Source organism: Phycodurus eques, chromosome 3 (assembly GCF_024500275.1).
Source record: "Phycodurus eques isolate BA_2022a chromosome 3, UOR_Pequ_1.1, whole genome shotgun sequence".
NCBI classification, from domain to species: Eukaryota; Metazoa; Chordata; class Actinopteri; order Syngnathiformes; family Syngnathidae; genus Phycodurus; species Phycodurus eques.
Window position 1 is genome coordinate 32,890,744 of NC_084527.1, and position 23,911 is coordinate 32,914,654.

A 23,911-nucleotide genomic window follows, 5' to 3' on the forward strand; every position below is an offset into this window, starting at 1 on the left:
CCAGCTTAAAATCCCTCTCCAACCACTTCCGTCCCCGGAAAAAGTCACAGCCATGGATGGCCGAGTCATTTCCCCTGTCACCCACCAAACTGTGCCTATCACGCTCCTTATCGCCGGTAATCACCGCGATAACATTCCACTCTTTCTCATTCCTTCTCCTGAGACCCCTTTTGTTCTTGGAATTCACTGGCTACAACATCACAACCCCGCCATAGACTGGACTAATTTATCCTTCACTGGATGGAGTCCCCATTGCCATTCCCACTGTCTGCTCTCCGCTATGCCACCCTCTGAAGACCCACCACCCTCTGTCACGCCAGTGGACCTCTCACGGATTCCTGAAGAGTATCATGACCTCTCCCCAGTATTCAGTAAGGACTTGGCAATCTCTCTACCACCCCACCGCCCATACGACTGTGCTCCACTTCCCACCAGACGATTCTTCCAAACTGTCCCGTCCGGAGAAAAAAGGTATCGAGGATAACATCCGAGACTTCCTGGCTGCTGGTCTCATACACCCCTCCTCGTCTCCGGTCGGGGGCCAGGTTTTTCTTCGTGGAGGAAAAAGACACTACTCTCCGCCCACGCATTGACTACCGAGGACTCAAGGACATAACCATAAAAAACAAGTCACCACTACCCCTGATTGACCCGTCCTTTGAACCCCTCTGCGAATGCCCAGATTTTCACAAAATTGGACCTCCGAAACGCCTATTACCTAATCCGTACCCGAGAGGGGGATGAATGGAAGAATGCCTTCAATAACCCTCTCGGACATTTCGAGTACCTGGTCATGCAGTTCGGATTAACAAACGCCCCTGCAGTTTTCAAAACATTTATTCACGACATCCTCCGTGACATGCTTAACCGGTTTGTGTTCGTGTACCTTGATGACATCCTCATCTTCTCATGCTCCCCCGAAGAACACCGCATGCATGTGCGCAAAGTCCTCCAGCGCCTCCTTGAGAACCGTCTGTTGGTCAAACCTGAAAAATGCGAATTCCACCTGTCCTTAGTACATTTTGTCGGCTACATAATTGCAAAAGGACAATGCAACCGGACACCGCCAAGATCCAAGCCATCACCGACTGGTCCATCCCACTTCCCGGAAAGAACTGCAACGGTTCCTCGGATTTGCCAACTTCTACCGTCAATTCATCCGCAACTACAGCAAGGTCGCAATCCCCCTCACAAGTCTCACATCCACCAGCTATCCCTTTCAGTGGACCCCGGCAGCCTCCCAAGCATTCAGTAAACTCAAAACCTTGTGCACCAATGCTCCCATTCTGCGCCACCCTGACTCCTCCCTTCAGTTCATGGTGGAGGTTGAAGCGTTGGACTCCGGAGGTGGAGCTGTCCTCTCACAGCGGTACCCCACGACCCAGAAACTACACCCCTGTGCTTTCTTTTCCCGTCACCTGTCCCCATGCGGAGAGGAATTATTACGTCGGCAACCGAGAGCTGCTGGCCATAATATGGGCCCTGGAGGAATGGAGGCACTGGCTGGAAGGGTCTGAACAGCCATTTATCATTTGGACTGACCACAAAAACCTCGCTTACCTCCGTTCCGCAAAACATCTCAACCCCCGACAATCTCGCTCTGCACTATTCCTGAGCAGGTTTAACTTCAGTCTCTCCTTCCATCCCGGTTCCCGTAACACCAAGGCAGATGTCCTGTCCCATATTTACTCACCACCCCCCAGCTCAGCAGAACCTGAACCCAGTCTCCCTTCCTCCTGTTTCATTGGACCACCCACGTGGAATATCGAGCAGGTGGTCAAGGAGGCTAAAAAAACACCAACCTGATCCCAAGACTGGGCTTCCAAACCACCTATTTGTACCGGATTCTGCACGTTCTGACGTCCTACAGTGGGCTCACAACTCAAAAAGTCACTTGTCACCCTGACATCACCCGTACTACCCAGTTCATCCAGCAGCACCTCTGGTGCCCCAGCCTCATAAAAGACATCCGAGAATTCGTCCAAGCATGCTCCGTCTGTGCCTTGAGGGAAGTCGTCACACCTGCCCCCAGCTGGTCTGCTGCGCCCCTTGTCGATTTCAAGCCGCCCTTGGTCTTACATCGCCGTGGACTTCTTTACCGGCCTAGCACCCTCAGAAGGTAACTCAGTCATTCTCACTATCATCGATCGCTTTTCCAAATGTGTCCATTATGTGACCCTCACCAAACTCCCGTCCACCCTGGAAACTGCTAACCTCCTTGTCTTGCATGTATTTAAACACCAAGGTATACCGATCAACATTGTCTCCGATCGAGGTCCCCAGTTTTCTTCTCAAGTCTGGGAGGAATTCTGCAAGGCGGTGGACGCAGCAGCCATCTTATCCTTGGGATATCATCCGCAAAACAACAGCCAGACGGAGGGGGCTAACCAGTCCCTAGAATCGGCTCCCCGCTGTGTTGCCGCACGCAACCCCTCCTCATGGAGTTCATTCCTCTCATGGATCGAGTACACTTACAATTCCCTCACCAGTTCCGCTACCGGTATGTCCCTGTTCATGGCTTGCTACGGTTTCCAACCCCCATTATTCAAAGAACAAGAGCGGGCAGTGGCAGTTCCCGCCGTAAAAGATCACCTCCACAGAGTCCAGGCCGTGTGGAAGGACGTCCGGGCGGTGTTGACCCGGTCCGTTGCATGCAACAAGCAGCTCGCGTACCGTCATCGCTCCCCAATGCCGAATACAAGGTGGGTCAGTCTGTCTGGCTTTCTTCCCACGACCTCCCACTTCAAAGTGAGTCCCGTAAACTCATTCCACGCTTCATTGATCCTTTTCCCATTACCAAAATTATCAATCCCATTAACGGCCGAAACTTCTGCAGTCCTTGAAAATTCACCCCACATTCCACGTATTATTGCATAAGCCTGTCTCCACCTGCGCGCTGAGCCCTCCGGCCGAACCCCCTCCGCCGCCCCGGATTATCGACGACCATCCGGCCTTCACGGTGTCGTGCATCCTCGACATGAGACCCAGCGGGAGGGGATTCCAGTACCTGGTCGACTGGGAAGAGTATGAGCGTTCTTGGATTTCCCGGAAGCTCATCCTCGATCAATCCCTTCTGGAGGACTTCTTTGCGGCTCACCCGGGGGGAAGCCTGGCAGGACGCCGAGAGGGGTCATTTAAGAGGGGGGTACTGTCATGAACTGCCCTGCAGTACCGTTGTTGGAGCCTGGATGGCGCTTTGTGCCCTCTCTCCCTCTCTCCTCCCCTCTCTCTTTCAACACCTTCCTCAAGCCGCGCACCTGCCACCAATCAGCCCTCATCACCACCTGCATATAAGTCTGCCTGTTCCCGGAAATCCTCGCCAAAGTATTGCAGCTTCTTCAAGTGGTACCATGGGCCACCTGCCTCACGTAAGCCCCACTATTCCTCGTTCCCTTTTTGACTCCTGTGTCTCTCCTCGTTCTCAATGTTTCCCCGTGTTCCTGAGCCACGTCATTCCTGCTGCCAAGCCAGCCTCCTGTCCTTACCACTGCCTGCCACCTGTCTTTGCCACTGCCTGCCAACCCACTTAGGACCACCTCCATTACGTTTCCTAATAAACTGTTCATGATAATCTATCTGCCTCCGCCTGCTCTTGGGTCCAGGTCCTCTCCATACGTGACAGATTGAGTTTTATTTTATATTTATATTCATTTTTCATAGAAAATATCAGGACAATGTTCTGATTCTGATTCTGAAAATTCAATTCATAGCATTATACAACATTTTGACCATATCGCCCTATCCCCGTTTTGAGACTGTCTGTCCCACTTAGGTTCAGGCTAAATAGACTATTTATAAGTACTGTATTAACCTTCTCGTTTTGAAACTGATGTGGATAATAATTAAAAATCAGGTTAATGGCATAAGTAGCCGTAGCACGTTTTTGAAGTAACTTGGAATTATATTGGGTGTAACGTGTATGTGGGGGGAAGTGCGGAGGCCTTGGAATTTAGGAAGCTTATGTATGAGGGCTCAGACAACGGTCGGCATGTGTGAAATCTCATGACCTTTCTTTCTTCCTAGACACACACACACACACACACACACACACACACATACACTTAAATACTTTCATCCTAAACTTGAAATTTACAATACATAAGACTTGGACTTACTCCCGCCTCTGCTAATAACTCTCTACAGTAGTCTGGTAAGGACACAGATGTACGTTTAACATTACAGTATAAGGAATTCATATGAATACGTTGTGCAGCACAGCCTCAGAGAGGTACATCCCTTCGCTTGAGTCAAGCGTGTGGCTAGACCTTGTCTATGCTGAGCAATAGTGTGACTCGAAACCACGTGCTACGACAAGGATAGTAAAGTAGAAAAGCACTTACTTTTAAAATACTGAAGCAAAAATACTGAATACTTAAAATACTGAAATACTGAAGCATTCTTAGTATTTTCTATTACAATATAATGTATCATGTAACACCGTGACCCTAGTGAGGATAAGCGGTACAGAAAATGGATCGATGGATGGATGTATCGTGTAACAGTAATTCAGAGAATCTGACTGTATAACGTGTAGAGGGTACGGAAAGTATTCAGACACCCTTAAAATTTTCACTCTTTGCTATATTTCAGCCATTTGGTAAAATCATTTAAGTTATTTTTTTCCCTCAATGTACACACAGCACCCCATATTGACAGAAAAAAAACGGAATTGTTGACATTTTTGCAGATTTATTAAAAAAGAAAAACTGAAATATCACACAGCCTTAAGTATTCAGACCCTTTGCTGTGATACTCATATATTTAACTCAGGTGCTGTCCATTTCTCCTCGATATAAGACCTTACAGCTCACAGTGCGTGTCAGAGCAAATGAGAATCATGAGGTCAAAGGAAATGCCTGAAGAGCTCAGAGACAGACTTGTGGCAAGGCACAGATCTGACCAAGGTTACAAAAAAAATTCTGCTGCACTTAAGGTTCCTAAGAGCACAGTGGCCTCCATAATCCTTAAATGGAAGACGTTTGGGATGACCAGAACCCTTCCTAGAGCTGGCCGTCCGGCCAAACTGAGCAATCGGGGGAGAAGAGCCTTGGTAAGAGAGGTAAAGAAGAACCCAAAGATCACTGTGGCTGAGCTCCAGAGATGCATTCGGGAGATGGGCGAAAGTGGGGGCCGCAGCGACCCAATTCCACCGCCCCACAAACTGCTTGTTCTATCGGTTGTGCTTCATTGACTTTGATTCCAATTCTTTTGTCGAATATCTTTGCAAAGACTTTATAAATCGTTGAGAGCAGGCTTATTGGGCGATAATTTCTTAGGTCCATTTTATCGCCTGATTTATGTAGCAAAATATTTCTGCATCTTTCCATGTCGCCAGTACTTCTCGCAAGTCCAAGCAGCGTTGAAATAGTTTTAACAAGGAACTTATTAAGTTTGTTGCCTCCTGCTTTAAGCATTTCAACAGAAATTTTATCCAGACCACAAGCTTTTCCGGCCTTAAGTAATAGCGTTTTCAACCTCTTCATTCAGGATACATGGAACTGGGTCTGCTTCTAGCTTTCTCGTAATCATTGTTGAGGGTCACTGTATACGTTTGTATACAATTCTTTAAGTCGCTGTATGATTTCTGGCGGCTGTGACATATCGTTCCATCTGCCATTTTGAAACCAAAAATTATTTTCTTGTGGCGAATTAATGCACATTTAACGATTTTTATTCCATGTCCAGCTTCAAGCATTTTCTGAACAAGCCGAATGTTGTCAATTCTTCTCGTATCTTTTTCCATGTCCACTTTGTTCCATTTCTTGTTAAAGAACAAACTGATAAAGTACAAGCCTTGTTGTTCAGCAAATTCTATTAAGCATTCTCCTCTTTCGTCTCTTGATCCCATTCCGTAGGATCCAATTGATATCTCGCCAGCGTTAAGGTCAATCCTGGCGTTAAAGTCACCCATGTTTGCCCTAGCATAGCCAAGTCTCTAAGCAGCCATAAGAAGCACGGTGATTCTTAGCACCCTTTACCGCCGTAGGCAGAGGCTCTTTGGCCTCTGAGGAATGAGGGCCATGTTTTTTGTTGTACTGCCATGAAGAAGGTAAGATGCCTTCTCGATCCATTTTGGAGCATAATTAAAAGTATCATCTGGTCATCTAGGTCCATTTGTTCTAGCAGACACGCTATTGTTGTTGCTTTGTTCCTTGTTACTGAAGGGAAAGTAAAAACGGCTACTGGAAATGGCCAAAAAATGCAGAGGAAACTCCACCCTGTGGCGTCCTAGCCAATACCAGCCGTAGCGACACCCTCGACTTGGAGGAGAACTTCTAGGAAGCCGGCTCTCCATCCCCAAGGCTCGTGTTTGCCCAGCCGCGTGTTTGAACCAAAAAGAAAGGGGAGGGGCGTCCAGAGGTCACCCAAAGCAAGCCAGAGGAAAAGCAACAGAGCCAGAAACGAAAGAGCGAATGAGAGAGGCGGGATTCAAGGGTTAAATACCCACGGGGCGTGTCTAAGGGACGGAGAATGTTGGAGAAGACCACACCCATCGACTTGAAATTCAGTCTGCAATTTAGCCATAACGATGCAAAAATCATATCTTAATATAAAATACTCCCAACTTTGTACTCTCACTCATAGATCAAGCATATAGTAGGATTGTTTAAATTTTAGTTTTGGCAAATCAACTGTTTGTTTCAATCACATTTCATGCTGTTTGGGCTTCAAATCAAGACAAACAGCTCTCAAAGTCTCGCAGCTGCACCTGTAAAGTTGACACAGACATCAAGGCATACATTTGGAATATTTCTGCAGAGTTTGCAAAATATCAAAACGGACATTTTATCTTCAGTTGAAAACAACCCTGAATGGAAGTCCACAGGTTGCAGTACTCTCAAACGCCAGTGGGTGGTGCCTTGCGTGCATGTTTGAATATTAAGCAAATACTTCCATTGTTGTATTTGCACTCCGTTGTCGATCTGTCTCAGCTTGGTCTTCTCGTAGAGAGGATCCCCAACCTTTTGGCTGCTGTCAGTTCAAATGAAGAAAAGGGCTCTTTGATGACTGTAAACCAAGATTTCGAGGGGACCTGCTAATTACTTTAAGATCCACTTGACATCCACCAGGCGTCCTCTTCGTGCCCGTCTCACAGCAGGGCGGCTTGGAAGAATGCAGCTCATCAAATTGGGGAGGTTGGTGGGGAGATTAGCAGGGACACATAAAGTACGATCAATCTGGGACGCAGAGGCCCACACCGCAGATCCAGAAGGATAGGGGTTCAAATACATGCAAGTGACCCTTTGGTGTGCACAGGAGTCTAAAATGAGACGATATGATTTGGTCACAGCGGCACGTTGTACAACTGGTTAGCACAACTGGTTAGAACATCTGCCTCACAGTTCTGAGGACCCGAGTTCAAATCTGGCCTCGCCTGTGTGAAGTTTGCAAGTTCTCCCCATGCCTGCGTGGGTTTTCTCCGGGTACTCCGGTTTCCTCCCACATCCCAAAAACATGCTGGTATATTAATTGAAGACTCTAAATTGTTCGTAGGTGTGAATGTCACTTCGAATGGTTGTTTGTTTATATGTGCCCTGCTATTGACTGGCGACCATTTCAGGATCCACCCCCTCTCGCCCAAAGATAGCTGGGATAGGCTCCAGCAAGTCCGCGACCATCTTGAGGATAAGCGGCAGATTAGATTACTCGATTATTCGATGGATTAGTCAATAGAATAATCTATTTTAAAAAGATTAAAAGATTCGATCGTGACAGCCCTACTCAGCACACAATTATTATTTACATATAGCAGAACACCCCAAGTCATCATAACAAAGACTCAAGAATCCGACACCAGTAGCTTCTCTGAGGTTTTTCACTTTGGCTAATTTGAGTAGTCCTCGTCTGGTCTTTTCTAACTTATTACTTGGATAGCTAAAGTGTTATTATTAACCACTCTTTCACTCAAACTGTGTCAAAGGTAAAAAAGCCTTGTGAGCTCCTTTGTTATTCAAGCATAATCTTAAAGTAAGTCATTTTTGACTGAAGACTTTTGATCACGTGACCATAATGAGCCAATCAAACCGTTTGTTTACCTGAAATGATTTGCAGGATTCATTGCATGGCTTGTTCAGTAAGTTGACTCAGAAAACAGAGCTTTTAAGAATGAATGGAGGGACCAGTACTTTTCTATTCTTTCGGAAGTCATCTTAAAACCATTGTGTCTCATACGTTGTGAGACCGTGGCTTTATTAGCACTTCCAAATGAAACACCAGCTTCGACCAAATACACCACATTGCCAAAAGTATTTGCTCACCTTCCTTGACTCCGATATGAATTTAAGTGACATTCCATTCTTAATCCATAGTGTTTAATGACATCGGTTCACCCAATGCAATTATAACATCTAAAACACTTCTGGAAAGGCTTTCCAGAAGGTTTAGGAGTGTGTTTATGGGAATTTAGGACAATTCTTCCAGAAGTTAATTTGTGAGGTTACACACTGATGTGGACGACAAGGCTCTCAGTCTCCGCTCTAATTCATCCAAAAGTGTTCTATAGTGTTGAGGTCAGGATTGTGCAAGCCAGTCTAGTTCATCCACATCAAACTCTCTCATCTGTGTCTTTATGAACCTTGATATGTGCACTGATGCACAGTCATGTTGGAACAGGAAGGGGCCATCTCCAAACTGTTCCCACAAAGTTGGAAATGTCCAAAACATTAGCCCTTGAACTTCAGTGAAACCAACCCTGAATGCTTCAGCATACCAAGAGATTTTGGACATGTTCCAACATGTCTGTGCAACGGTACACAAAGCAAGGTTCATAAAGACATGGATGAGAGAATTTGTTATGGATGAACTTGACTGGCCTGGACATAGTCCTGCTCTCAACCTGATGGAACACCTTTGGGTTGATTTCAAGTGGACAGTGAGCCAGGCCTTCTCGTCTAACATCAGTGTGTGACCTCATAAAAATGCTCCTAGAACAATGTGCAAATATTGCCATAAACTCACTCTTAAACATTGTTGAAAGCCTTCCCACAAGTGTTGAAGCTGTTACAGTTGCAAAGGGTAGACCAACATCATAATAAAACATATGGATTTAGAATGGGGTATCACTTGAAATCATATGTGAGTCAAGGCAAGTGAGCGATTACTTTTGGCAATTGTGTACTGTATATTTAGAGATTTATTATTTTAACACTGAATGGAGTCAAATTGACCCCAAAGATAATGGGGTTAGACAATGGTTTCAAATTGATACAACAATGTCGCTAATTGAGTTGATTGCTTGACCATGTTTTCTACTCTTTTCACAGACCTGTAACCAGAATGGGGATACAGATAAAGTTTACAGTTGCAGTAATATCAATAGTCTTCATGTGGAGAACTTGCCCCTGTGTTTGGCTGCTATCCAGAAGCTAGTAGAATACATCAAGTTTAACTTCATGGAGGATCACTCCGCTTCATCAGCCGACCTGTCATCCTACAACGGAGTATCAGATGTTGAGGTTCATGCTATTTCTATCAGGAAAAATGAAGAGGATCCATCAGATTTTGGTCTGAGCTTTGGAAACATCCCAATTTTTGGGGATCCTGATGGGAAAAAAAAGGGAGGACCAAGGAGGAGAAGAGATCATAGCCCCATCATGCGCGTGGGCTGCATCTGGGTGACTGAAGTGAGAAAAGGGAGCCCAGCCGCTTGGTCTGGCAGAATCAGACTGAGAGATGAACTGCTATCACTGAATGGACAGCTGATGGTGGGAGTAGATGTTAGTGGAGCCAGGTAAGTCTACTGAAGAAATAACTGCCAGTCAACCAAGTTCTGTGTGAAAAGTAAGATGGCAACGATTAAATACCATATTACCGTAATTTCTCATGTATAATCATGTATAATACGCACTGCCAAAGTTGACCTCAAAATTCTGGAAAACCCTTCAACCTATGTATACGACATTTTTACAATGCATGATTTTGCTTCAACTCATATCATCAAAAACATCAAGTATTTTTTTGTATTTTGTTAGTTTTTTCAAATAATTATTCTGAAGTTAAGCACTTTATTTGAACACGTAATACTTTTTTTATTTACTTGCTCTTATTTTGAAATTCACAGCCCTACTTTTACTTCGTAAATGAGAAAACAGTTGTGCTCATATGTTTGATTACCCAGCCAGAATTTATAAAATGTGTACAATTCTTTAAAGAAAACATGAAGGCCCAGGCGAAACACATTTAATTTTATTTTAATGGGATTCAAATTAAACTATCAAGCATTTCAGAAAAGCATTATCATTAAACAAAACATAACCATAAAGAAATTAATGATGGTTGTTTTTCAGTCATCAGTCATATTTAAAAAATAAATAAATATAAATTTCACTAATTCTGCCTGGGTATGTTAATTTATGAGCACAATTGTACATATATGCAGTCATATGTACCCCTGTCAGTATCAGAATCAGAATCATCTTTATTTGCCAAGTCTGTCCAAAAACACAAGGAATTTGTCTCCGGTAGTTGGAGCCGCTTTAGTACGACAACAGACAGTCAACTGACAGAGAACACTTTGGAGACAGAAAGACATTGACAAAAAAACAGTCACTGAGCAGTAAAGGGTTGCTAGTTATCTGGTAATGCTGGTACATTTTTTTTTTTTTTTTTTGACAATTGTGCAAAAAGATGCAGAGTCCTCTAGCACTTAGAGCAGTTCGAATGACTAATATTGCAATAGTCCGGTGCAATGACCATTGTGCAAAGGGCGCGAGACTTCAAGGAGTGTATGCGGTTTAAAGTGACGAGTAGTGCGATAATCTGGGACATATTGTCTGTCATATTGGAATGAAAGTGCAGGCAAAGCTTTTTCATAATTATCCTCTAGGTTGAATACTAGAATTAAAGTGTTTTTTTTTTCATAACCTCTGCGGGGCGGTGGAATATTGGAATGAAAGTGTACAGCTCTTTCATAACATCTACATGGCGGCATACACATATAAAATGTGAAAGTCTTTCATTTTCTACTATACCTATGTGTAACGAGCACTATTGACTTTTGACAATTTTTGGGGGGGGGGGGGGGAAATGTGCATTATACATGAGAAATTACAGAACATTACCAACATATACAACTGTGGCTCAGCTGGTAGAGCGGGTCTACCAGTCCTGGCTCCACCTTTCCGCTAAGTGTCCTTGGGCAATACACTGAACCCTAAATTGCTCCCAGTGGGCCTGGCAGCTCCTTGCATAGCAGCAGCTGCCAATTGGTGTATGAATGGGCCCGTGAATGGGTGTGAATGTGAGCCTCTGTAAAGCATTTCGGGCACTGTGATAGTGTTGATAATGTGCTATATAAGTGGACTCCATTTACCATATAAATAGTAATAGTATCCCACCAGTAAAACCAACTCTATACCTTGGTTTGATAGTTGTCAACTGCAGAGGATTTTCATAAGTTTGTAACATAAGATCGTAGTTATGTTATGACATATTGTACAGTATGTTCTGACTGTTTCTCAGTCTTTTGAACAACTTTTTGTTTTGAACAACAATTTATTACTGTATACCAGGTGTCACCAACCTTTTTGAAACTGAGAGCTACTTCTTGGGTATTGATTAATGCGGAGGGCTACCAGTTTGATACACACTTCTGAAATAACACATTTGCTCAAATTACCTTAACAATATGTTATTTTTTAATAATTAATGATAATCATTTGTATGAAGACACTGATCACGTTAATTATCTTTCAAAATAATTAACTGCTAAATATAAATATGTAACATTCTATTTCTATTCATCTCTGATCACTTCTACAACATTCCTAGAAAATCACAATGTCCCATCACTGGTGAGCTCTTTAGAAAAGGCCGACAGGCTACTCATGTGGTCCTTAAGGGCTACCGCGGGCACCATGTTGGTGACTCCTGCTGTATACATACATAGTATCACAAAAAATTGACCATGACCATGCATTTGTAGTTAGTTGTCATGTGTAATTGACTTCCATTCTGTTTGTTACACTTTTGCTCTGCACACTGAAAAAAACATCCTCTGAACTGACTTAATTTGAACATGTACATCGGTTGTTGCACATGATTAAAATGTACTAAACTAACATAGAAAAGAGGTGAAAATCACGTGAGTTATACAACACTTTTTTTTTCAGTGTATAAAATCCGGACCGATATACTACAACTGCAAAGAAGGCTATCCGTAATTTCTCGTACATAATTCAACCCCCCCCCCCCCCCCCCCAAAAAAAAACAACAAATATTCTCAAAAGTCAATAGTGTGCATTATACATCGGTATAGAGGAAAATGGAAAAAAATATCATATTTTATAAATGTATGCCACCATATAAAGGTTATGAAAAAGTTGTACACTTTCATTCCAAAATACCACCACCACCTAGAAGTTATGAGAAAGATGTACACTTTCATTCTAATATGCCACCGCCACGTAGTGGTTATGAAAAAGATGTAGCCTACACTTTCATTCCAATATGACAGGGGTACGTATGATTGCATATATGTACAGTTGTGCTCATAAGTTTACATACCCTGGGAGAATTTGTGAAATATTTTTATTTTTTTATTTTTTTAAACATGACTGATGACTGAACGACAACCATCATTAATTTCTTCATGGTTACGTTTTGTTTAATGGTAATGCTTTTCTGAAATGCTTGACCGTTTAATTTGAATCCCATTAAAATAAAATAAAATGTGTTTCGCCTGGCCCTTCATGTTTTCTAGAAAGAATTGTACCCATCTTACAAATTCTGCCTCGGTAATAAAACATATGAGCACAACTGTGTTTTCTAATTTACTAAATAAAAGTAGGGCTGTGAATTTCAAAATAAGAGCAAGTAAATAAAAAAGAAAGTATTACATGTTCAAATAAAGTGCTTATCTGCAGAATAATTATTTGAAAAAACTAACAAAATACAAACAATACTTCATGTTTTAATCATGTGGGTAGAAGCAAAATCATGCATTGTAAAATGCATTATACATAGGTAGAAGGGTTTTCCAGAATTTTTAGGTCAACTTTGGGGTATTATACATGGGTGCGCATTATACACGAGAAATTGCAGTAAGTCCTTTTTTTTTTTTTTTTTTTTTTTTTTTTACCAGTGGTGACATTGTGTTAAGAGTACCTGCAGTAGAAAATGATGTACAGATAGTGACTCCCATTGACCATTTACTTATACTTGGAATGTGTATTTCCAGTTACCTGGCTGATCAGTGCTGGAATGGAGGCTATGTTTACGTTGTCCTGTTGCGGCGAGTCAAGCGAAAAGCTCCTCTCCCTCCCTCTAGTGTTGATGGTAGTCAAAGTACTTCAATCGGTAATGACTGCTGTGATGACCAGCCGCAGAGCATAACTTCCGCTGACGACATTGACGGTCCAGTAACAGGCAAACGTACACGCAAATTTGGTGTCATATCACGGTCACCCTCCAAAAGAGACAACAAAGGTGATACTGATGCCGAATTTCAGAGTTATTGTATTGACTTCAGTTCCTCAAGCTTTGTTGATAAGGAAGTCCGCTCTTCAAAGGAAAAAACAGGACATATCATCTCCACACATACGCCTACAGAGGAAAGTCATGGAACTGTTCCACATTCCAAAGTTACCCACCTTCATTGCCACAATGGAGGCACTGCTACACTGCCTTTAAGAAGTCACAGTCAACTATTGGAAAGCAAAAGGGATTCTTTCTGCAGTCAACTTTCTAACCAGGTAAGTCAGACATTCTTAGCCCTGTAACGCACTGTTGTCTAAGATTTTCAATTCCACTGTTTTACGTTTTAATGGTAATAACAGTCACTTTTATCATACCCCTATTTTGCCCGTATGTTACCGCAGTTTGTTTAACAAATTATGGGTCTCTCTCTACCAGTGATCAGTGAATTTGTACATCTTTGGCACTAGAGCAGATTGGAGACATCATCTTGAGTATTTGAATGTAGTTTAACAACCAGAGTACTTTGTGTCTCAGAGGTATAAGACAGGGTAGTACAGTGGTGCATATATTGAGAATGTTTGCTTCACAGCAAAAAGTTACAGATGGTTCTGTATGATGTTTTTCTTGCGCTTGAGTGGGTTCCGTCTGGTAGTCTGACATTCCCACGTTCCAAAAAGTAGTATTTTGTATTGAAAACTAACTCAGGGATGGGTAACTGATGAGAGGGCCATAAATGTTTTATGATGTGAACATGCTCTTAAATAATGAAAATACTGCCGGGGGACTGCCAGATTTAAGAGTATTTTTTAAATGAAAATCTGTTTAAAAAAGTAATTAATTGTGCCCGGAACACCTCACCAGGGAAGCATCCGGGAGGCATCCGAATCAGATGCCCCAGCCATCTGGCTCGTTGTGGAGGACCAGCGGCTCTACTCTAAGATCCTCCCGGATGACCAAGCTTCTCACCCTATCTCTTAAGGGAGAGCCCGGGCACCCAGCGGATGAAACTCATTTCGGCCGCTTGTATCCGGGATCTTGTTCTTTCGGTCACGACCCACAACTCGTAACCATAGGTGAGGGTAGGAACGTAGATCGACCGGTAAATCGAGAGCTTCGCCTTTCGGCTTAGCTCCTTCTTTACCACAACTGATCGATACAAAGTCCGCATCACTGCAGACGCTGCACCTATCCGCCTGTCGATCTCCCGTTCCATTCTTCCCTCACTCGTGAACAAGACCCCAATATACTTGAACTCCTCCACTTGGGGCAGGATCTCATCCCCGACCTGGAGAGGGCACGCAACCCTTTTCCGACTGAGGACCATGGTCTCAGATTTGGAGGTGCTGATTCTCATCCCAGCCGCTTCACACTCGGCTGCGAACTGCTCGAGTGAGAGTTGGAGGTCACGGCTTGATGAAGCCAACAGAACCACATCATCTGCAAAAAGCAGCGATGGAATACTGAGGCCACCAAACCGGACCCCCTCTACGCCTTGGCTGCACCTAGAAATTCTGTCCTTAAAAGTTATGAACAGAATCGATGACAAAGGGCAGCCTTGGCGGAGTCCAACCCTCACCGGAAACGAGTCCGACTTACTGCCGGATATGCGGACCAAACTCGATCGAACAGCCCGTATCGGGGTTCGGCACCCCATACTCCCGAAGCACCCACCACAGGACCCCCCCGAGGGACACGGTCGAACGCCTTCTCCAAGTCCACAAAACACATGTAGACTGGTTGGGCAAACTCCCATGCACCCTCAAGGACCCTACCAAGGGTGTAGAGCTGGTCCACTGTTCCACGGCCAGGACGAAAACCACACTGCTCCTCCTGAATCTGAGATTCGACTTCCCAACGGACCCTCCTCTCCAGCACCCCTGAATAGACCTTATCAGGGAGGCTGATGAGTGTGATCCCCCTGTAGTTGGAACACACCCTCCGGTCCCCCTTTTTAAAAAGGGGGACCACCACCTCAGTCTGCCAATCCAGAGGCACTGTCCCCGATGTCCATGCGATGTTGCAGAGGCGTGCTAACCAGGGCAGCCCTACAACATCCAGAGCCTTGAGGAACTCCGGGCAAATCTCATCCACCCCCGGGGAGCCAAGGAGCTTTTTAACCACCTTGGTGACCTCAACCCCAGAGATAGGAGAGCCTGCCTCAGAGAACCCAGACTCTGCTCCTTCATGGGAAGGCGTGTCGGTGGAATTGAGAAGGTCTTCAAAGTATTCTCCCCACCGACTCACAACGTCCCGAGTCGAGGTCAGCAGCGCCCCATCCCCACTATACACAGTGTTGATGGTGCACTGCTTCCCCCTCCTGAGACGCCGGATGGTGGACCAGAATTTCCTCAAAGCCGTCCGGAAATCTTTCGCCGTCCTCACCGAACTCCTCCCATGCCCGTGTTTTTGCTTCAGCGACCACCAAAGCTGCATTCCGCTTGGCCAGCCGGTCCCCATCAGCTGCCTCAGGAGTTCCACAGCCCAAAAAGGCCCGATAGGACTCCTTCTTCAGCTTGACGGCATCCCTCCCCAACAGGTTCGGCGATTGCCACCATGACAGGCACTAACTACCTTACGGCCACAGCTCCGGTCGGCCGCCTCAGCAATGGAACCGCGGAACATAGTCCACTCGGACTCGATGTCCCCTGCCTCCCCTGGAACATGAACAAAGTTCTGTCGGAGGTGGGAGTTGAAACGCCTTCTGACAGAGGATTCCGCGAGACGTTCCGAGCAGACCCTCACAATACGTTTGGGCCTGCCACGTCGGACCGGCATCTTCCCCCACCATCGGAGCCAACTCACCACCAGGTGGTGATCAGATGACAGGTCCGCCCCTCTCTTCACCCGAGTGTCCAAACATGCGGCCGCAACTCCGATGACACGACCACAAAGTCGATCATCGAACTGCGACCTTGGGTGTCCTGGTGCCAAGTGCACATGTGGACACCCTTATGCTTGAACATGGTGTTCGTTATGGACAATCCGTGATGAGTACAGAAGTCCAATAACAGAACACAACTCGGGTTCTGATCGGGGGGGCCGTTCCTCCCAATCACGCCCTTCCAGGTCTCACTGTCATTGCCCACGTGAGCATTGAAGTCCCCCAGCAGAACGACAGAGTCCCCAGCGGGAGCGCTCTCCAGCACCCCCTCCAAGGACTCCAAAAAGGGTGAGTACTCTGACATTCGGTGTTTGGTGCATAGGCACAAAAAAACGTCAGGGCCAGTCCCCCCACCCGAAGGCGGAGAGAGGCTAGCCTCTTGTCCACCAGGGTGAACCCCAACGTACAGGCGCTGAGCCGGGGAGCAATAAGTATACCCACACCTGCTCGGTGCCTCTCACCGTGGGCAACTCCAGAGTGGAAGAAAGTCCAACCCCTCTCAAGAGGACTGGTACCAGAACCCAAGCTGTGCGTGGAGGCGAGTCCGACTATATCTATTCGGAACTTCTCGACCTCACACACAAGCTCGGGCTCCTTCCCTGCCAGTGAGGTGACATTCCACGTCCCGAGAGCCATGTTCTGTAGCCGGGGTTCGGATCGCCTTGGTCAGCGCCTTCGGCCACCGCCCAGCTCGCACTGCACCCGACCCCTATGGCCCCACCCACGGGTGGTGAGCCCAAGGGGAGGTGGACACACGTTACCCTTTCAGGCTGTGCCCAGCCGGGCTACATGGGTGCAGGCCCAACCACCAGGTGCTCGGCTTCGAGCCCCACCTCCAGGCCTGGCTCCAGAGGGGGGCCCCGGTGACCCGCGTCTGGGAAACCTGAGTCAATTTTTTGTTGTCATCATAAGGGGTCTTTGAGACGTGCTTTGTCTGGTCCCTCATCTAGGGCCTGTTTGCCATGGGTGACCTGCCAGGGGCATAAAGCCCCAGACAACTTAGCTCCTAGGATCATTGGGACACACAAACCCCTCCATCACGATAAGGTGACGGCTCAAGGAGGGGTCTGGTAAACCAATAAAGGAAATTTTAGTAAATTAAAGAAAACACTAATTGCTGGAGAGATGCTGACATGCTTGCTGGCTATGATCGAGGTGCCCTTGAGCAAGGCACAGTCCGAAGCCCCCCGTACTCAAGTGTTGCAGCACTGTTTGCATGCCCCTTTCATTCTGAATCTTTCCTTGCATATCTTCATGTGTGCGATCTGTTTCTCTGTGTTGTGTGCAACACAAAATATACAGCAGAGATTGAGTTGAATTTCCACTTTAGGGATTATAATGAGAATAATAAATGAAAAATTAAACTGAACAATAAACCTTCAGAAGTGAAGTACATACACTGTATGATTTTGAAGTACATACACTGTATGATTTTGACCACCGAAAGATGCACAATTGCACACTCTCATCAAAAAAAGTTTGCGCTTAAACAAAAAAAGTTACCACAAACACAACTTTAAGATACAGTACGCGAGACAGTGAACAGCGTGGGCGAGACTGGCGAGACACAACAAGGGAAGATGCTGGGTGAGGCTGCGATGATGCGCAACCTATCAGCTCACGGGATAAATCCACTCGTGCTCTCATTGGTCGATGTCGTGCCAGGAACCAATCACACCATGCCCGTGGCATGTACAGTGCAGTACAGTCCAGGCATGTACAAAGCCTCTGAGTCAACTCATCTCTTTGTTTGGCATGCAGGGAAACCTTCTCTCGCACGCATCAACATGAAACAACGCATCTTTCCGCAATATGGCTGCCGATGTGGCTGTATTATTTTATTTATTTATTTTTTTAATGAATATTTTGGAAAAACGCGCGAAGCACTGAAGCCACAAAACGTGAAGCGCGAAGTGGCGAGGGAACACTGTACTGGTGTTTTTTGGCCACAAAAAAGTGCTTCAATTTAACAGACGACCCCTCCCCCTATTAGTCAGTTAAATCGAGGTGCCACTGTATTTATAATTGATTTATCTTAATTTAAATGCCTCAAGGAGAACTTCAACACTGACTGAAGCAGACCACTCACACATGCTGACATGCAAGGAAGATTGTAAGTGATGGGGCGAAATAATCAGAAGTGACAATCAGCAGTGTGATAAGAAGTCAAACATGGTTTGAATCATGTGCTCAATGTAAAAAAATAAAAAAATCATTTGATCTTAAAATCCTGGTGATTATATTTATGTATTGTTAGGACGCCCTTGAAAATAAGATGAAGCATCTCAAGCGGCTAGCCTTGAAATAAATAAATACTGAAGCTTTGTGTGAATTAAATCACTTTCTGTGCAACTGCTGATGTGAAGAAACCATAGTGATGAGAGAGTGGCTGAAAATGTGGGTCAGAGGAAAGACAGGAAAGTTGTCAAATATCTTATGAACCTTATGACAAAAAGCGCTATAATCTTTGTACTTTGAAGAATCTAAGAAAAATGCTTACTGTTTAACATTATTTATCTCATGTTCACAATAGCATGTGATCATTTGTTCACCTGATAAATAGTGTTGTTTGCTACCAGTATTAGGTCTGCTTATTGACAATTATTAATAATAATATCTGGGAAGAGGCTTTGCAGCATTCAGGACCACCAGGTTCCATAATAGCTTTGTCTCCCAGGTCAGACTGCTAAATTGCAAATAAGACATTGTGGCAGCATGTACTTGGATCAAAACCTCTTTATTCCTTGACTGGCAACAAACCAACTGTACACCATATTGCGCCAAAACTCTCCATCCATCCATCTATCCATTTTCTGAGCCGCTTCTCCTCACTAGGGTCGCAGGCGTGCTGGACCCTATCCCAGCTATCATCTGGCAGGTTGCCAGCTAATCTGAACTGGTTGCCAGCTAATCGCAGGGCACATACAAACAAACAACCATTCGCACTCATATTCACACCTACGGGCAATTTAGAGTCGTCAATTAACCTACCATGCATGTTTTTTGGGATGTGGGAGGAAACCGGAGTGCCCGGAGAAAACCCACGCAGGCACGGGGAGAACAAGCAAACTCCACACAGGCGGGGCCGGAGATTGAACCCCGGTCCTCAGAACTGTGAGGCAGACGATCTAACCAGTCGTCTACCGTGCCGTGCCAAAACTCTCTTCCGTGCCAAAACACTTTGCACACGCCTCCAACTCCCTGACTGACGGGTGAGAGGCATGGTCCTAGAGTCCTCCACACAACCCCCTGAAGACCCATAAGGAGACCCACAACGAAACTCTCTCAGTAGGCCTCACCAGCCTGCCATAACGGCTACAATGTCCATCCCTCGGAGATGTGGGTGAAACCTGCCGGACAGGGTGTCCATTTGAGACAGGAGAAGAAGGAGGAAAAAAAATCAACACTGTCACGTGAAAGCATGTGCAGGGACTTAGGAGGCCGACCGTGGCGGGGAACTTCGGCCGACAACAGTACCTCGCCTGCCACCATGTGAGCAAGCTTAAGCCTATCCAACGAAACGCACTCCCTACGCCCACCCATCTCAAGCACAAAACTTTTAGGACCGCGCTCAAGCACCCTAAACAGGCCGTCATATGGGGGCAGGAGGGGCGAGCGGTGGACGTCGTGGCGCACAAAAACAAAACAATCCGACATAAGCTCAGACGGCACGAATGACCAAGGAAAACAATGGTGAATGGGGGCAGGAGCCAAGGGCCCACTCAGTGAAAAGGAAAAAGGCTGCCATGGGGAACTCTTTGGCAAAAATTCACAAGGAACGCAGAGTGATTTACAGGGCACCATCTCCACGGGATCAGCGCCAAGATCCTCCTTCAGTGCCAAGCGCAACCTGATCATAACTTACGGCAGACGTCGACCCAGTTACCATCACAAAGCGTGGCACGCAACGCCGCTTTCAGCGATCGGTGAAAACATTCGCACAAACCATTGGCCTGTGGGTGGTAAGCAGTAGTGCGGTGTACTCGGACACCCAAGGACTCCGGCAAGGCCGTCCAGAGTTCTGATACAAACTGGTGTCCTGTATATGAGGTGATATCTGATGACGTGCCAAAATGTGCAACCCAGGCTGACAGGAACGCGCGCAGGCTAGAATCACAGAGGCAGCGGAGGACAGGGAAACTGCTTCTGGTCACCTAGTGGTACGATCCACCATAGTGAGCAGATGCGTAAAACCCTGTGAAGGAGACAAGGGGCCTACCAGGTGCACGTGGTCAAACCTTCTGTCCGGAATTGGAAAAGATTCGAGGATGGCTTTGGTGTTCCGGTGGACTTTGGCGCGCTGACACGCCACACTTGCAGCCACCCACCCACTGATGTCCTTGTGTAGTCTGACTACCGCCAGGCAAACCTGGCACCTACCGGACGGGGACGGCCAGTAGACACGTCGCAAAGAAGAGAGGAACCACCTTCTATCATCACCACCTCCTCAAGTTTAAGAGCCGTACCTGCCGCCTTGAGAGAGCGGATGTCAGGGTCATTGGGCTGGTCGTCTGCCATCCTGAAAAAATCTATCCCAAGTTGCACTGGACTCACAAACACACACGATCAAGTCAGCCTACACTTACACTTATCGGCCACATGCTGAATGTCCGTTGTAAACTCCGAAACGGCTGCCAAATGACCCTGCTGGCGGGCTGACCAAGGGTCCGTAATTTTCGACATGGCAAAGGTAAGTGGCTTATGATCGACATAAGCAGTGAAATGGCATCCTTCCAGTAGGAAGCGAAAATGGTGTGTCGCAAGATATAGCGCCAGCAACTCTCGGTCGAAAACGCTATACCTGCGTTCGTTATCCCGCAGCTTCCATCCATCCATACATTTTCTGAGCCGCTTCTCCTCACTAGGGTTTTGGGCGTGCTGGAGTCTATCCCAGCTATCACCGGGCAGGAGGGTACACCCTGAACTGGTTGCCAGCCAATCGCAGGGCACATACAAACAAACAACCATTCGCACTCACATTCACACCTACGGCTAATTTAGTGTTGTCAATCAACCTACCATGCATGTTTTTGGGATATGGAAGGAAACCGGAGAAACCCACGCAGGCACGGGGAGAACATGCAAACTCGACACAGGCGGGGCCGGGGATTGAAGCTCGCTCCTCAGAACTGTGAGGCAGACGCTCTAACCAGTCGTCCACCGTGCCACCATGCCGCATCTTACGGCTGAAAAATGCAAGGGGCTGCCACAGATTCCCCACCTGTTGTACAACTACCGCTCCTACAGCAATGTCGGACGCGCCGGTAGTCAAGGCTACTGGTGCTGTGGAGAACGGGTGGGCCAAGAGGGCGGCGTTTGCGAGGCCAGACTTAGCCTGTTGAAAAGCCTCGACCCTCTGAGGAGTCCAGTCGAGAGGGTCATTCGTGTTCTTGCCATGCAAAGCATCTTAAAGAGGCTCCAAAAGGTGGGCTGCACGAGGAAGGAATTGGTTATAAAAATTAACCATGCCTAAGAACTCCTGTAGCAGTCTAACTGAGATAGGACGGGGGAATTCCGCCACCGCCTGCACTTTGGAAGGTAAGGTATGAGGTATGTTCAGTACGTGAACATACCTGAAGCAAGCCTTAACGAACGTCCTCTGTGACGAAATATGGTGACCTTAGAAATCAATCACCAAAACCAAAACTGACATTTCGCCGGGTTGACAATCAGGCAGTGCGTGTCAAGACATCTAAAAACCTGTGTTAAAGTGCGACAGATGTTCCTCAGGCGAAGAACTGGCAACCAGTATGTCGTCTCAATAATCAAACACAAGAGCAAGGTCTTGCAACACACAGTCCATTAGCCTTTGAAAAGTCTGAGCCCCTCCCTTCAGGCCAAAAGGCATGTGAAGAAATTCAAACAGCCCGAACTGGGTTATTACCGCAATTTTGGGCACATGCTCCGCGTGCATAGGGACCTGGTGATAACCGTGGCCCAGGTCCACATTTGAAAAAATGGCAGCGCCCGCCAAACGTGGAAAAATCCTGGACGTGAGGAATTGGGTAGCGGTCAGTCGCAGTAACATTGTTCAACCGACGAAAGTGACCACGAGGAACCGTCCACCTTTGGGACCATGTGCAAAGGCGAGGCTCACAGGCTCTTAGAACGCCGCACAATGCCCAAGCGCTCCATAGTAGTGAACTCCTCCTTAGCAATGGCCAATTTGGCCGCGTTGAGACGTCGCGCACAGGCACAAACTGGCGGGCCTACAGAGGGAATGAAATGCTCCACCCCGTGCTTCGTATCGGTAGTGGAAAAGCGGGAGTCGTTAGCGACGGAAAATCTGCCAGCAAACACTGAAAAACGTCACCTGATGATAAATAATTAGCGTGTTAACGTCCCAAGTCCCCCAGTTTCACACGGAAAGTAGCGAAATACACAGCATCAATCAAACGGCGGTTAGCAATATCAACAAGTTGTCCATGAGCACACAGAAAATCTGCGCCTATAATGGGGACCGTGATGGAGGCGATAACCGATAAGGTTCCGGTCCCCAGAACTGTGAGGCAGACTTGGGTGATAACTTACTGTAATTAAATTACTTCATTGTAATTAAATTACTTCACCCAAACCGAACCTTTACAGCATGATTTGACAGAACAGCGGCATGTTTACGTACAAACGTTAGCGTTAGCATGAGCTTGATAGGCTACATAACGTTTTTGTTACCTGCTTGCGAGCCGTATCGTATTAAAAGTACGTGAACATACCTCAAGCAAGCCTTAACGAACGTCCTCTCCTGTCCTGAGCACCGGTGACGACCAACACACCTTTTTCCCAATGTTGTCCTTAGAATACAGTCGGCGCGATCCACTCTTGTTGTCGTTGCCACGGTAACGAGTGCATCCGGTCGCATTTGAGTGGACCAGATAAAGCCAATGATTGTAAAAAACGGGATGCGGTGGTATCGGAATACAAGATTTGATTGCAGTAGTCTGACAGTGCAATCGTGAAAGAGCAAATTTGTCTTTTAGTCTGATCCAGCTGGGCATTAGGTGTTGTCTGTCTCAGACATGTATGTTGTCTGTTCCACACCGCCGACATTTTGTTTAATTTTTTAAAATAACTTTAGTGGCTGTCCGATGTTTACAGTACTACGTCAAAAGACATGCGACAAGGCTAAAAATAAACTAGCTATTGGATTCAAATATACTGTTCACGATGGCGACGCGGAGTCAATGTCTTTTACGGAGCCGATCAATGAGGTTATTGATCGGATCGGTGAATAATGACATTAACGCCGATCAGCATAAAATGCTAATTATCGGTCGATACCGATCAGGCCGATAAAATCGGTGTAACGTCTAATGATTTTATCTGTTCGCCCGGGTTTTTTTTCCTTGAAAAGAGATGTTTAATTGGTGTTGTAATTACGAGGGGGTCCTTGGAAAAACATACCTCCACTGTAAGGGGTCCCTGCCCCCAAATCTTTTTCGAATGCCTGTTCTAAACAGTCAAATGCTAATGACTAGAAACAAAGCATTGTGAGGTTTCCACAAGGAAAAACTTTTCGTAATAGTGTTACATATTCCTCTTCCTTCCAATTTTTTATAAATGGCTTGCAGATTATTTGATTCTTAAAGAATACATGTGGCAGTGTTATGCCTAAAA

At 46.0% G+C, this 23,911-nt stretch overlaps 1 protein-coding gene across 12 annotated transcripts in view; it reads left to right on the forward strand.

Moving 5' to 3' along the window:
* pdzd2 (PDZ domain containing 2) overlaps nt 1-23,911 on the forward strand; it is a 136,255-nt gene that overhangs the window by 15,752 nt on the left and 96,592 nt on the right. For all 12 annotated transcript variants that reach the window (XR_009768352.1, XR_009768351.1, XM_061673119.1 and 9 more), the window contains 2 exons: nt 9,264-9,730; nt 13,178-13,691. Coding sequence is in view for 10 of the 12 variants with exons in the window: in XM_061673119.1 (XP_061529103.1) it covers nt 9,264-9,730; nt 13,178-13,691 (981 nt within the window). In the remaining 2 variants the exon portion in view is untranslated. The remainder of the gene's footprint in view (nt 1-9,263; nt 9,731-13,177; nt 13,692-23,911) is intronic.